The sequence below is a fragment of the Notechis scutatus genome, chromosome 1, assembly GCF_049901735.1.
Source record: "Notechis scutatus isolate UNSWTSFEM ecotype Mainland chromosome 1, rNotScu1.2, whole genome shotgun sequence".
Lineage (NCBI taxonomy): Eukaryota > Metazoa > Chordata > Lepidosauria > Squamata > Elapidae > Notechis > Notechis scutatus.
The window spans coordinates 28,780,879-28,797,727 of NC_142009.1; the positions used below are offsets into that span (position 1 = coordinate 28,780,879).

At 38.2% G+C, this 16,849-nt stretch overlaps 1 protein-coding gene across 2 annotated transcripts in view; it reads left to right on the forward strand.

The window, feature by feature from the left end:
* The window catches only part of ELP3 (elongator acetyltransferase complex subunit 3), an 88,122-nt gene that overhangs the window by 12,207 nt on the left and 59,066 nt on the right, over nucleotides 1-16,849 (forward strand). For both annotated transcript variants that reach the window (XM_087959985.1, XM_087959980.1), the window contains one exon: nucleotides 15,858-16,019. In XM_087959985.1, the coding sequence (XP_087816111.1) occupies nucleotides 15,858-16,019 (162 nt within the window). The remainder of the gene's footprint in view (nucleotides 1-15,857; nucleotides 16,020-16,849) is intronic.

Genomic DNA, 16,849 nt, shown 5'->3' on the forward strand with positions numbered 1-16,849 from the left:
CCGCAGGCCAATTGCGGCCCGCAGGACGATATCCTGTGGCCCCCACCGTGATATGAAAGTATAGTATTAGTGTATAATATAAATATAAAGTATAATATAAAGTATAATATTATGCGGCCCAGCCTCACCCAGCCTCTGCCTCCAGCGGCCCCCAGGTAAATTGTGTTTGAGACCCCTGGTTTAGACAAACCTATGACATGTGTCAAAGACGATGTGCTACAATATTTTGGGTGACACCAACATTCACCAACACCCAACAACTAATTCTTGAAAGAATGCCCTCTTCTCGTATGATGTTTGGAGGCTGCAAGGGAATGGGATATGCTTTCACATGGACACTGGAGCCTCAAAAATTGTACAAGAATTGTTCATGTGAGAATGGGATGTGTTCTGGGGCAGCCTCTGAAAATTGCAGAACAGGGTGTACTCTTGCGTGGTTTTTGGAGGCTGTGGAGGCCATTAAAAAAAAAAAGTCTTTGAAGTCACTTCAAGGACAAAGTCCTTGCGCAACCCAGAGCAGTTTTAGGTAGGCCAAAGGGACCTGTCAACAGAAAAATAACACCACCCGGACTTCCGGTTTGAGCTTCTTCGGCGACACACCGAAACCGCAACTCTGCGCGGTTTTGATCCGTGCTCACCGCTGGAGCGCCCCAAGCCAGCTGGTTTCAGGGCTAAGCCACCCCATAGAGGTGGTGAAGAGGGGGGAGACTGCCTGCAGGGTTGAAGATAGCTGCATCTCTCCTCCTCAGCTGGCCATTACTCCCTTTCCCGAAGGCGGTTGCAGCAGTGGTCAGAAATAGCCACCGCAAAGAAGAACTTGACCGGAAAAGAATGTGCAGGAGGAAGGTAAGAAGAGAAAGTTTTGGTTGACCGGGTCAAACAGCAAAAAGCAATAAATAAGGTACCCAGGAATTTAAACAAAAAAAAAATAACACTGTTCCCAAAGAAGATTTTCAAGCAGCAAAGGAGAGAGAAAAGGGAAAGAATTTGGGTTTTTTTTCTCTCCTCTTCCTTTCCCTATACTGACAGCTAAGAGACTTAAGCAAGAAATTGAAAAAAAAATCCACTTTGACATCAATAGGCATTTAAGCTGAAAATAAAATGTCAAAGGGATAATAAAGATTTCTGGATATTTAAAAGCTTTTGAAAGCAGGAAAGGAGAGAAAAAGAATAAAAGGGCAGGATCTGGAAGGGAGGAGACTACCTGGAATTAAAAAGAACTTACAGTAAAATCTCAACAAGACTTCTAAAAGATACATTTTAACTGAAACATGGCAACAAAATAGTAAAACCTCAGGAAGAGAAAGTGAAAAAAGAAGTAAGAAGAAACAGCTCGGGAATATTTGGATTACTTGGTGACTTCTGGGTTTTTGGTTACTGCCTTTGAATGACTAAAATCAATTGGGTGGTTGTTTAAAATTGTTTAAAATGGCACCACTTTTAGAAGAACTGAAAACGGAACTTAAAAAGTACAAAGAAGATGCACAAGAAGGGAGAGGTTCTTTTGGCTTCGTATTTCAATTCTTAGAAATGGAGATTTGGAACTATGAAAAACAACAAGAAACGCCTGCAGAACAAGAAGACTGGGACAAAGAAGAAGCCATCTTTAATGAACAAGTAATTTTATGTGGGGGGGGGGAGGAAAGGGGGGAAAGAGAATGAAAAGTTTAAGATTTGGAAAAACAACCCAAAAAAAGAATAGTTTGAAAAATAAGTATAAAATTAGAAAGCAACAGAAGATGGAAATGAAGAAGAGAGAATTAGAAGTAGAGAGACAAAGGGGTAAAAGGGGGAGGGAGAAGAAGAGAGGGACGAAAGAAAGGAAAAGAAGTTATAAAGAACAGAAACAAGATATAGAGAAACAGCGCCTATTTAGAGATAATGGGTGAAAATCTAATTGAAAAAGGGATTCTGCAAAGGTACATAAGATAGTATTGTTATATTAGAAATAGAAATAATTTCAGAAAATATGAAACAATGTATGATCAAAATGATGGATAAAATAGTTATCGTAATTTAGTGGAATGTTTGTTAATAAATGTAATAAAATGAATATTTAATGATTTATAAAACATAAGCGAAGAGAAATAGGGAAAAAATTAATTATGGAAAGATTATACGTGTCCCCAAGGATGTATGATATTTAATTGAAAAGAAATGTTAAAGATGTTAAGACTTTAATGAATATTAATGATAGAACTGAATTGGAATGGAAAGGGGTTTTTAATTACATATATTTATAATCTTTTTTTTAAAGAATATAGTGTGTATTTTAAGAATGTACCAAGCAGAATTCGATTGGAAGTTATGTATTATGTATTATATTGAATGTTATAACCTTATGGTATACATTGAAGTTTAAATAAGAGTTGAATGGATAAAATTAAAAGATATAAAGGTGTCATACTCCAATTAGTAACTACAGGAGAAAATTTGTTTAATGAGAAAAGATAATATGAAATTGAAACAGGACAGACAAAAATACAAACAATGATTTGAATTGAGATGAGATAATCAAAATAAAGTTGAGAAAATTAAAAGAGGGGAACAACTATATAGAAAATGCAAAATAGTAATAAGATATGGAATAGAACACAAAAATGAGCATGAAATTGAGTTTGTGTCTGTATAAAGAAGTGTAACCCGGGACCATGCTATTTTACTTGTATTTTGTGTGTGTGAAAACCCAAATAAAACTTTATAAAAAGAAAAAGAACACCACCCGAATGTAAACGGCATACAATAGATCTATGAGGGCAATTGTACCAATCCCAAAGGATCATGCATATTTTGAATGGCATCAGTGATGCTAGGACTGAAGTTGAGGCCCCTTCTCTTTTATTTGTGTGTGTGTGTGTGAGAGAGAGAGAGAGGAGAGGGGAGGGGGGAAACATATCAGCAATGTTAAGTTAGACATTTAACAATTTTTTGGCATGCTGAGCCCAAAGGTTCACCAACACTGGTCTAGCTGATATGCCTCATTTATTTCTCCTGAAGAATCCATAGAATGTGTAGAGGTAGTCCTTGGCTCATAATCATAATTGGGACAGGAACTTCTATCACTAAGTGATGCAATCATGAAGTAAGTCATTGAGTGACCCCACTGGATTTTTATTTTTGCCACAGTAATTAAGCAAATCATGGGGTGTTAAGCAAATCCATCTTCTTCCATTGATTTTGCTTGTTAGAAGTCAGCTGGGAAGGTTGTAAATCATGATCACAGGACCTGGAACACTGCAACCATCATAAAAAGCACCTGAATTGCAATTATGCAACCAGAGGGGCACTGCGACAGTCTTACGTCATTTCTTTCAGTGCTCTCATAACTTCAAACATTTGTTAAATGAATGGTTATAACTTGAGGACTACCTGTAAAACAATGAAGTGCACTAATGTGCTTTTTTATAACATATTATATAAGGGCAGCAAACTTCTATTTCATTATCTTAACTAATTGATAAAGCATAAATGTCATCCCGATTGCTTAGAAATACTTTTCTGAAATACTTAGAGAGTATAAAAGTTTGCAACTGGAATTAACAAAAGTGGCCTTAAGCAAGGAAATTGCTTAATCAGTATATAATTATGCATGCCTGTTAAAAATAATGTATCAGACAATGTAAACACTTCGCTCTTTCTCTAACACAGTTTTCATGATAATTTTTTAAAACTTGCACAGAAGCTTAAGTAATTTAAGCAAACATCCTTCAATAATATTTTGGCAGATTGGATCTCAGGTGGAACTATAAGGGTACAGTAGGATTTTTAGAATGGCATCAATGGAGAAGAGCAGCTTTTGCCCACCTCTGCATCTTCACCTGCACTTAACTAATATTTCTTTCACCTTCCCTTTAGTACAGCTAGGGATGATGGGGGTTAGTTGGATAGAAGCTCTGAGGAGAAGATTATTTTAGATAGCATTGAAGCAGCCTCTGTCCTTTGGAAGCCCCATACACACCTAGTGTCCAAGCTTTTAAATGTGCATTGTCTCCAATGAATAGCCAATCAATTGTCTACTATACTGAATGGAGCTGGAAATTCTCCTTATAATCCAACTCCTTACAGAATCAAATTATGTGCCCACAATAAAAATCTTTTTAGTCCATGGGGTTCCTAGGTGAAGACAAAGGTTTCCCTCGCACATACGTGCTAGTCATTTCTGGCTCTAGGGGACGGTGCTCATCTCCGTTACAAAGCCGAAGAGCTAGCGCTGTCCGAAGTGTTCATGTGGCCGGCATGACGAAACGCCGAAGGCGCATGGAATGCTGTTACCTTCCCACCAAAATGGTCCCTATTTTTCTACTTTCATTTTTACATGCTTTCGAACTGCTAGGTTGGTAGAAGCTGGGACAAGTAATGGGACCTCACTCCGTTATGCGGTGCTAGGGATTTGAACTGCTGAACTGCCGACCTTTCTGATCGACAAGCTCAGCATCTTAGCCACTGCGTCCCCATGGGGTTCCAACATGGCCGCATATTGCTGGCCTTTGCAGAAACATTCCAGCAGAAGCAAGCATGTTTCCCAGGAGGCATTGCATGAAGGAGCCTCAGTGTTTGGGAGAACAGAACCAGCCACTGATCCAATCACTAGGGCTTTTCTCTTTCTAAAGAATGCTTGGTAAGGCTGATGAGAAGGTTGGTTTTTTTATTTATTTTATCTCTTGAGAACATGAGGCCACTAAGGGGATTTCAATAGGCTTTCCAGATCCCTATCAAACAAGGCCCAGCCGGGGATTTAATGATTACATGGATAAGGCAGAGGGCGTCACATCTGTGGGAGGACAGCTGTCTGCATGGCAATCATCACTCTGCTGTGACTTGACTTTGTTCTTTAGAGAAAGGGTTTCACTTCTAGGTGTTGAAACACAAATTTCTGGGGGGAAACGGGTAGGAGGGGAAGTGAAAGTGATTTGAACAGGAGCACATAGATGAACTTAACTTTTTAGATGGAGGTGAACTGGATTTACTTTGTGTTTTTCTTCTGACTCATTTAGTGGATGGAGGAAATGTTGGCCAAAGCCAATCCAGTTCTGACTCATGATTTAAAAACTTGAGTGAAGTCCAAGAAAGTTTAACTTGTCCATGAAGTTGTTAGTAACTTTTGCCAGAGAAAAGAGAAAGATAAGACCTTTAATTATGTGTCTTTTGAACAGGCTTAAAGAATTTTAAACAAATTGGAGCAGAAGCAAGCTGGCAGAAGATAGATGGGGAGGCGAGGGCTTTTTATCTTTATCCCACCAATGGGAAGAGCTCTGGGTTCTCATTTTACCTGCCAGAGATTTAATTTTGCATTGTGCAACTTTATGCACATAATGCAGCCAGTTATTTTTATTTGGAAAATAAAATTCATACTGTGACTTGTAGTTTGGCTGAATTTGAAGACTTGCATTGATTTATTCTAAAGGCAGTCACAATGCCAGTGGCTCTAAAATATTTCAGTCTGTTACTTACTCCCCATTTCATCTTTTATGGTTATTAAATGGAAATCAGATAATAAGGTATTATAACAAAATCTAGCATCTGCCAAGCAGTTTTTTAAACAAGGAGGTATGCTGCGTTTTGGTATTTTATATACTAAAACAGACCATTTTATTTTCCCTGAATTCAAATTGGAGAAGTATTTTAAGTATTGCAGACATTGTATTTTATCTATATTGCTATTCAGATCCCAAAATGATGTTTTAGGATGATCTACATTATATTATTTCTGTGCAGAGGGATATACTCATAATCTTAAGGACGCAATAGAGGATCAGTTAAGGCAAAATAAGAGATGAAATCCTGGGAAAGGAGAAACTGAGAAAAAGAAACTGAAAATAACTCTGCCTTGACTCTTTTTGGTATAAGAGAGGGCAGGAGAAATCATCAACAGACTTTCAGGTTTTTATTCCAACAATAAAGTAACCTTACTGTATAATTCTTGTCTGTTTCCTGATCTGGCCTACCTCATAATTCCAACTCTCCATTAGTGATCATCCTGGTTTTTGCAAATTCTTGCACTGCTCTGTGGACCAGTGTTGGGGAGGGGAGAAGGGATGGTTTTGCAAGCATACGCTGCTTGCACAAATGCAGCTTTGTGTGCTTGCCTGCTGCTTGCACGGCCCAAATAGGCCACAGCCCAGTACCAAGCCACGTCTGAGGGGTTGGGGCCCCCTGCTTCAGATCACTCAGATTCTCTTTGGACATGGGAGAACAGATATATACTGTACTTCTCCAAATAAAGCTACTCGTCATTTTATGAATGGCAGAGCCAGCCGTGTCCTTCTAAATAAATACGATACACTGTAATAGACTAATTTCTCATAAGATTTTCTAAAAAAATATTTAAAAGAATTTAATTTCCTCAGGGGCATCTTATGTCTTTCGTTAATGTGAACCATATTAGGTGACAAGAAGAGGTTGTTAAATTTTCTGTAAGCATAAATTAACAGAACTTTCTTGGTGGTGTAGTTGTGCCCAGTATTACTTCCTCAACTATGAAATTGGAGAAGAGTTGAGTGTCATATCTGGCTACTCCCACTAGAATTCAGTGGATGTTTCATTTTATTTCTATGTTACTGCTTTGAGATAAACACATCTCACTGTAAATATGTCTGATAAACCATTATTGATGTACAGTTAGATACAGATTTTAATGCAACATACGGTGATTCAGTGCTAAAATGAAAGTTGGAATTTTCATCTCAGTTTTTCCTTGAATTTTTGAAAGAATTGAAACATTCTCTTTGACTTCAAAATCATTGGGATTTACTTAAAAATCATGAATTGTATCTTAGATGAAACACTCATCTGAGAACCACAATTGACCAATGAATATATAGAAATGAACAAGTAGGAAGAGAGATATCCTTTAGTAGTTCTTCTGTACCAACGTAGAAATCAACATAGGTATCCTAAAAGAGTACATAGGTATCCAAATATCTCAATATTTTGGTGCTTTCTAGCTCTTTATTAAACTTTTTTCAGGTGAGATAAGGTTTCTTTAAGCAGTGTGCATGCTTAGTAATGGATTTGAAATAAAAATAAATGCAAAATGCATATTATCCTTCATGTGAATAAGTATGTAAGTACTGACCAATGAACCAGACTCAGGTCAATATCCTTCTAATCCTTATGAGACAGTAAAATGTCTACAGAGATTCTCAGTCATCTAAGTCATGGTTGTCCCACAGGTGCTTTTTTTTTTCAAGAGGCAACTTTACTTTCTGTTTTTTCTTTGAAGATATTTCGCCTCTCATCCAAGAAGCTTCTTCAGCTCTGACTGGATGGTGGAAACTGGAAGGATTTATACTCCTTGCAGACAGCTGGTCATTTGCATTCTTTTATAGAGTCATTGAGGCCACCTGGAGGTTTATCTGTGTCATCAGGGTCACCTGATTAGTGCAAGTGGGTGTGGGGCCTTCTTGGAACTGTTGAAAGGACAGTGTTGTAGACTAGAGATAGATGATGTTGTATCCCTCCCCCTCTGTTGAGAGACGGCTGTTCAATTTTGATATAGATGGCCTCTTTGACACCTCTTTCAAACCAGCGGTCTTCTCTGTACAAAATGTGGACTTTGCTGTCTTCAAAAGAGTGGCTTTTGTCTATTAAATGCAGATGGACTGCTGAATCTAGTCCTGATGTGTTTGTTCTCCTACTATATGTTGAGCCATGCATTTTTTAAGTGGTTGTTTTGTTTCCCCAATGTACTGATCTGCATATGGCTTATTGCATTGTACTGCATATATACCACATTGTTCAGTTGTGTTTGGATGTTTATCCTCGGGGTGGACAAGATTCTGCCTTAATGTATTCTTGGGTTTAAAGTATGCCTGTATGTTGTGTTGGCTGAAGATCCTCTTGAGCTTATTCCTGCAACATATGGAATGCCAACATTGCTTCATTTATTGTTCTCTTTGTTATCTGTTAATAGAGGAACTCTTGTAGAGTCTTTTTTGAGATTTGATGAAGGCCCACCAGGGATAGCCATACGTTCTGAGGGCAACTGTGACACAGTAGTTGTGACCTTTGCATGTTGATCTTTACTATGGCATCTGATATGCAGTGAGAAAGCATATCTCAAGGATGAAGTGTTTGTCCTGTGTGCAGATTGTCTTGGATTCAGTTTCTGGCATCTGCAGTTGCTAAAGGATATTGGTCTGCTGGGACCTTGTAGAAACCTTGCCTTAGACTTGGAATGCCTCTGAGTCAAGGAAGATAATCCAAAGCAGCCAGTATATTCAGTATAAGGTGATTTCCTTTTCTCTTGTCTGATGATAATATTATCTGTTTTTAAGGCTTTTTAAAGAGGCTTGTTTGTTGAAAATTCTTTCATCCAAGATACCACCAGTTAACTCAACTACTTCTACATTTTGATGCTTCATGCTATGTTCTCTTTGTCTTTATATTTCCCCAGAGGTTTTATCCAGAGATGGCTATGTCCATCTCAATTCTACAAGGTTTCTATTATACCCATCTCTGTTTTCAGTTTAAAACAAAGGAATCCTAGAAAAACTAGAAATCCCATTGACACTGAGAAAAATCAGAAAGCATAGTCCACAGGAGTTGGGTGCCAATAAATATAAATAAATAGTAAAATATTTTAGGACCAGCTCAATTTAACACATATTGTAAATGTCTGGGAGTTTTGGGCAGATTTGATGATGGAAGGATGGATAGATGGATGTTTTCAAGAAGGTTTCATCATGTAAGGTAGTTAAAAGTCTGTGGAAGAGGAGCATGAATATAACTTGTATTCAGATCATGTATACACTTGTTTATAGTTTAAGATAGGTTGTGGGAGAAGTTTCTCAAAATATAATGGATTGGTCTTAGTTTGCCCCATGAATTCTCCCAAAGTTCTGGAGAATAAATAAGTAAACGAATTTCCCCATTTTTGGGAAATACCAAACTCAGATACAAGCTGAGATCTGTTTTTCTCCCTAAGTAAAACAAATAGCCCTCTTGTTAAATGAAACTCAGTAGAGAGATGAACATTTATTTGAATGAATGCAAGATTAATATTAAATAATGTTCTAAATGTTTCCTGAGTGTGAATCTTAGATTTTTCATTGTCTTGTGAGATAGTTTTCAATTTTCCCATATGAATTAATGCATGAACTATCTTGGCAAAAAATGGGAATGAAAAATGGGAGTGAAAGAAACAAGAGAAAAAGTATGATGACTGTGGAAAGAGAAAGTACTGTATATATCCTGTATGAAGAAGCATTGGAAGAGCAATTTCCCAATATAATGAGTAAAAAGTGGATGCCAGGAAACAGGCAAAAAAAAAAAAATCAATATGTGTTATACACTACTCAATGGAGTAACCATCAGGACTGGAGCTTTTCTTCTTTTTATGATTTTAATGGAATCTATTATTTCCCGAAGAAATAAAGGTACAGCTAGAGAGGAAGTTTGATCATATGTGATCTTTGTATAGAGATATGTTACCTAAGAATTGATTGGTTTCTTCCTCAGTTACATTGGAGTCAGTTTTGTATAGTAACAGATAAAAGTTTTTAAAAGTTGATTTATGAAGTTGTAGCCATTGTATTCTTTATCCTGACTATCCTCAAGTAAGAAAAACAATAACATTTTGTTATAACTGTTTCAATCAAGAGGCCAGTGGTTTATTTTTTCTTTTCTTTCATTCCCAATGCTTGCTTTACATCCTTCAATCACAATATATGCTTAACAGAAAACAAGATTCTCCCAAAGTCATCTTTAATCAGATGTATTAAAAGGTTAGAGAAAAGGCTTTTTGATAAGTGGATAGTTAGCAAAATATTTTATTTTACTAATACACTAGGGTGTGATGATTTCTTAATTCTCTTGCTAACAAGACAGGACAACTGTGCAGATGTTCAAGGCTAACAATGTTTTATAACTGTGCCAGGCTTCAGGAAGCTCCTAACATTCATGTATCCATTTCTTCATGAAAGTCACTGTGGCTTGCTCTTAAGTTATAAGGAATGCTTAAAAATTATACATAATTTCTACAAAAGTTAGAGTGACCATATATTTTATCATCTAGACCAGGGGTGTCAAACTCACATCATCACAGTGGCGTCATGTGACGTATCGGGACTTTTTCCCCCTTCATTAAATTGAGCATGGGCGTGGCCAGCATGTGATACATCCGGCCCGCCAGCTGGGAGTTTGACAGCCCTGATCTAGACCAAAAAAATTTGGGAGTGAAAGGAGGCGCTAAAAATAATTAACATTCCTCCTGATCCAGCTAACACGCAGTCTGGCTGTTTTTTGCATCTCATATGCCACAGCATAGAGCATGACCCACATCATGAGGTCATTTCCCCGTTTGGAAATGTACGATTTGTGCATCTGTATATACTAGGATCCATAAAAGCTAAAGCAAGTAGAATAACAGTGGGAGGAAATATCCTCAGAAAATAATAGCCCTGCCTTAGCATAAAATCCTTTCCTTAACATAGCAATTCCATTTCATATATTTTATATCTCTGAAATAATCACAGTTGCCATGAGACAAATACATAAAGACAATATCTTTATCATTTTTTAAAAATCCAACTTGTGATTAACATTTTATTTTGTAAAGTTTGCATGCAACCATGTAAGTCTGAGTTTGAAATTTCCTTCCTACATGCCAAATATGCTTTTGTGGCTTCTCTTTTTAATTCTCTTCTATCCAAAAATAAAATTTTCAAGTCATTTAATGTTTGGCTTGCTTAGACCAGAATAGAATAGGTTCTACTTCATCCAGCTTTGGCTTGAAATGCTGACTGTGGTTCATGATCTATCCCTTTAAACTACATGTTCTATGCAGTGAATATTATTTATTTGAAAAGTATTTCTAAACTGCTTATTAAAATAACCCTATTTCAGTGTAAAAATATTAAAATATAATGAAACATTGTAATGAATCTGAATTCAGAAAAGCATTCCTATAATAAATAAAAGCAATAAAATGTGCCCTGAAAGGGAAGGGATTATTTGTCAGTAAGTAATTCAGTAGCAAGAATTGTTCTGCTAACAGATGGTAGCCGCAGAGCTGTTTGCTGAGAGCAGCCAAATGATAGCCCAGTCTCTACAATAAGATTCCTAATCTGCTATAATTTATTTAAAAATCCTATTAATGTGTGTGTGTGTGTGCGGGGGGGAATCCTTGAAGAATTGACTACAGTTCAGAGTTGGCTATTCTTATGAAAGAATTCAGGCTACACTGCAGAAAATATGAGAAAGATACCCGATGATATGCAGTCATACACCTCAATCCCAGGTCAACAAAAGTGATGCTGTCAAGGTCCTAGTCTAATACCAGAAAACTCTGTAGGTCTGATGGGAAGGAATAGACTCAGGTTCAATCCTGACAAGATGGAGTGGCTTAGGTATTTCGGAGGCCTGGCTCTGGGATCTTTGGTCTTGGATTGGATCACGGTTCCTTATTCAAAGACCGATGTGCAGTTTGGAGAATCCTTATGGATTCATTGCACCTCATTACATCTACAGTATGGGTTGATTGCACCTAAAGAGCAGGTAGCAGCTGTGATCAGGAGTGCCTTTGCACCAGTTACATTTCTTTTCTGGAACCAAGAAGCACCTCAGTCATTCATCTTAGTCAGCTCACAAATTGATTGCTGTAATGGGCTCCCTTTGAAAGACTACCCAGAATCTATAGGTACTCCAGAATACAGTGGTACAATGATGGCTATTTTTTTGTTATGGCCATGAGATACCAATATGTGTATGTGTGCGCACGCACATGCCGCAGCACAATACCTGACTTATCTCCTACATGCCTCAATAATACATTGCTGAACTCACAAGGATGGCATTGATTGGAGTACAGCAAGATTAAAAGAGCAAAATGTTGTGGGAGTAGACATGATGGTCTGAATACCCATTTTTTATCTCTTGGACCAGGCAAATGACATCTGATGGTAAAACTGCCAACTGTCAGAAGTGTAAGTTTCCATTCTATCTCTCTCCCATCTCTCTCTTTCTCCAATATCTAAACATAAAAAACCTGGCATGTTAACAGTTTACATGTAATGCCATCTTCAGTGCATGGCCCCAGAAAGACCTAATATGCTATTTGTGGGTCCTCCTGGACTCACAACTCCTAGAAGAGCAGGTGGCAGTCATGACTAGGAGGACCTTAGCACGGTTTCATTTGTGCACCAGTTACACAGGTTCCTGAACCTGGCGGCTCTGCTGACAGTTATTCCTTCTCTAGTCACCTTCTGTCTGGAGTATTGTAACGTGCTGTGTGTGGGACTGCCATGGAAGACTCTCTGGAAGTTTTCACTGGTGCAAAATATAGCAGCACAGGCAGGTACATGTGCTTCTAAAACAGAACATGTTATTTCTCCATTCTGTCAGATGCATTGGTTGCCTGTCTCCTCCTAAGCCATTCAAGGCCATTCAGGTTGCTTGTGTCCACCTTTAAAGCCCTTCATGGCATGGGGCTGGTTTATCTGAGGGATCATCTGCTTGCCCCATCAGATCTGTCATGATAGCCCTGCTGCATGTCCTGTCTCTCAGGAAACTACACTTGGCAGGCTTAAGGAGGTGGACCTTCTCTACGGTGGCACCAGTCTTACTAGAACATTCTCCACCCTGAAGTGAGGTCAACTCCATACACCCTTATTTTTCAGAAGTCCCTCAAGACCAGGATTTGACACCGTACTTGGAGATTTCAGGGAACCAGTAAGATCTTTTGTGTGTCCTTCTTTTTCTAACTTGTTTAATATGACTAGGTTTGGCACATTTATTGTTTTATGATTTGTTTCACTGTATGCCAGCCAGATTCCCTTCTTGTGAGATGGACAGACTTATAAATATAATAAATAAAATAAAAATAACAGACCGTATTTAAAACATCCGCACAACAAATCCAGAAAGGGACAAGAATATTCCTCTTCCCTCTAATAATATCATATCACTGAATGTCCTTTTTGTAAGTTATTGTTGTTATTCAGTTACCTGTTTTGGTGAAGAGATATTCAGTATTGACTGGATACACCTTAATTGCCACGTATTTAGAATAGGTTCATTGAGTACTAGGCAGCTTGATAAAGGTACGGGTGGATTGGCAACTTTCAGCATCAAATTCCCTATACAGTTCCAGAAGGAACATTGGTCATTCTTGGACTTGGTCATTCTTAGGTTCAAAGAACCTAAATGGCTTGATTTATTCCCTGATGATGTCCTATACAGTGCCTGATTCCTAAACCATGTCACTTGCTTTTTTATGTCCTGGTTGTTGGTAGGAACATGAATTGACTTTATTGGCTGTCTTACCTTGCTTGCCGTCCTGGTCTATGAATACACTTTGTAGAATGGGTAAATTGTGGATTATGCAACTCTGTTTTGTCTATATTTTTCTAAGTTCCATTCTGGTGACCTGCCTCCATTGTGAATCCTCCAATGAGCTCAGCCATTTTCCTCAAAGTAGCTATTACTTTTCTGGACTTAATAGGATATAGTGGTTATTAATCTATACTTTTCTATATATGTTTCATTCGTTCCAGATCAATATGATGCCAAGTTATATTACAATAATCTAATCTAGACTTCAAGAAATACATTTCTACAAGTTAACTTCTAGATTAACTTGCTGCATAGTATGGCTATGACAAATAACAGTAGCTGCTGCAATGCAGAATTGTAGCAGTGAGCAGATGATATCCTGACTGTAAGTCGGAAATGGAGTTAATAACATATTTTCTATCTCTTTTTATATTTAATTGTGTTCTTCCTCTTTAAAATGCTTTTTCTACAACTTCAAAGTAGAATGGTTACTTTAGAATCAAGATATATTACCTTTAATTTTATTTGCCAGGTTGTGTTTTGCAACAATACACTATATATTAGTCATCAGCGGAAAATTTGTGTTCCACCATTCATTCATTGAAAATAGGCATCTGAAAACTACGTTTTCCCCTGAAGCGTGGGATGTGGCTGAAAGTAAAAGCTTTACAGTAGTTATAGGAAGTTGGCAGACCAGAGGCAAGAAGGTGTTTTTTTTTTTTAGGGTTCTCTAGAGACTATAATTATAGTCTCTCCAACTGGAGCTAGATTTTGCGTCCAATGGATTCCAAAATTCAGCAAGGGACTCCTTTTGAGACTGTGAAGCAGCATCTAGTTCGCTCACTTGGGAAAGACTAATGAACAGTACCCCATCTTTCTTCCCAGGGCAGATTCAAATTGATTAAGGGATTAAAATCCAGTGAAAGTAATAAATAATATTTATCCACTGGAATTGATTGATCACGTACCATTATACCTTTCTCGGTTCTTAGATAGACCTTCTTCAGGAGCATCTATCGCCAATCTAGTTCTTTAGGTTCCCCCAGCTAAGTTCCTATCACCACTGTAAGTCAAGTCTATCCACCTTGGTCTTGCTGCTGGTCACCTTCTTCTATTTCCTTCCATCTTTTTCAGCATTATGGACTTCTTAAGAGAACTGGTTCTTCTCATATTGTGCCAAAATATAATAGGGCCAGATGATCATTTGCATCTCAAGTGACAACACTGATTTATTGTTTTGTGATCCATTTGTTTGTTTTCTTTGCTGTTGTATTCTCCAACAACAAAGTTCAGAAGCGTCAGTGCTCTACTTCTATTCTTTTCCTTCAAACTCCAACTTTCACACTTTCGTCACAGGGAAGAGCACTGCCTTCACAGCTGTGATCTTTGTAGGTATAGACATAGCATCTGAATATCTTTTCCAAGCCTTTTGTTGCTACCTCCCCACATAGTAGTCTGTGGCACAATTCTCAAACCAACTGAAATAGTAGCAACCCCCTCCTCCTCCCATATGCTTAATAAAGCAATACAGTACTGCTCCCGAAAGCTAGTGTAAAATAGTGATAATTTTAACTGAAATAAAAGGATGTCGACAAATACAAACTAATTTTGATTGATTTTTCTTATTGAAGTATTTCAGATAAGCACTTCCCCAAAATGCAGTGTAAAAACATTTAACTGCCGAGACTCACAGGTTTTCATTTGGGGATAGGCGGTTCTTGTGCTAGCCTTGAATGAGGTGGCTCATCTGCAAATCAGTCCCATTAAATAGTAAGACACTATGCACAGGCATGCACTCAAGTCAAGGCTGCAGTTCTTTGAAGCATAGTGGACATGCACCAGTCTTTGGTGAGCTTCAAAAACATTTTCAAGACAATTCGCATGTTGATTTGTCTATCATAAAATTGTGATAAAATCTTGTATTTGTGAATCCCAGAAACCCACTGACGTTGTTCTCTGGTTCTTTTCATAGAGCAGGGGTGTCAACCTGGTGGCCTGCCGATCAAATGTGTCACGTGCAGGCCACGCCCACCCCAGCTCCACAAAGGGAAAAACGTCACAAAACATCATGTGACGCCAGCGTGACGCTGCGAGTTTGACACCCGTGTCATAGAGGTGGAAAAGGCTGCTTTGTTTCCTAATGCTGGAAGTAGAATTAACACTTCTTTAAAACTAGTTCACGTTGAAATGTGTCTAAAGGAAATAGTGTCCTGAAAAGAGAAAACATTCAAGCAAATGCAAAATAGCAAAATAGCAAAAGCTATTATTACATGAGGCAGCATAGTTTTTCAGTGCAGTGGATAATCACAAGTGAGATCAGCTCCAGACTATCTTTTAGCAAAAGATCCTAGTTTACAGAATATTTCAGTGGCAGACTGCAGAGATTTAGGGACAGTTCTGAATGCACCATTGTCGTAGCTGTCATAAATGATTTGCTAAAATATTATGTGAAGCCAGTGATTGTAATGAGCTGTGCCAGCTTAGATAGATGTAACCTGTGGACCATAACATGAATGATCTTAAACTTAACACATCTCATTTGCAGTTCTTTTTCACTTCACTTTCCGTATTACTTCCTTCTACAGATACTCTGAGCGAAGCCTTACAAAGTGCATTGGGATTACTATAGAGACCAGGCCAGATTATTGCCTAAAACGGCATTTGAGTGATATGTTGTCCTATGGATGCACAAGGCTGGAAATTGGAGTACAAAGCATTTATGAAGATGTGGCCAGAGATACTAACAGGTAAGACCTGGGAAACAAAGGTAAAACAACAAAAAACAGAGTTGTAAGGGACCTTGGAGGTCTTCTAGTCCAATCCCCTGATCAGGCAGGAAATCCTATATCATTTCAGACAAAAAGTTAGAAGTTTTTAGAGGGAGAGTACACAAATTGAGAAATGAGACTCTGCCAGAATCTTCCATGGAAAGATGGCTATATTTTCAGTGTTTCCTGCTTCCAAGATTCCTGGCTGGATTTGTGCTTTATGTAGGCAATGTGGGCACATTGCTTAGCATGCCTACCAGTGGTGGTATTCAAATTTTTTTACTACTGGTTCTGTGGGTGTGGCTTGGTGGGCAGAGGAAGGATACTGTAAAATCTCCCTTCCCTCCCCACCCTACTAACCTGCTTTCCAGCTCCATTCTCCTGTGCAGGGTAACAAAAGAAGACACAGCTAATCAGTTGGGATTTGGGAGGCAGCAAATAGATGGGGGCAGGGCCAGTCAGAGGTGGTATTTGCCGGTTCTCCGAACTATTCAAAATTTCTGCTGCCGGTTCTCCAGAACAGGTCAGAACTGGCTGAATACCACCTCTGATGCCTACCATATTCTTTTGACCACCAGATTGTTTTGATTTTTGTTATCCTTTTTAAAATTAAAAATAAATGGGAAGTCAGTGTACTGCACCACAAAATACACCTTTACCTTACCTTTACTTCTAAGAAAGTATTTGAGACTCATGTATCTGACAGTGTCTGGTTGGAGCTCAGTGTTGTGTATGGAATGTGTCTACTCCATAAATTGAGATGGTAGGTATTATCTTGGGATACTAAAGAGTAATGGGGAAGCAGGTGG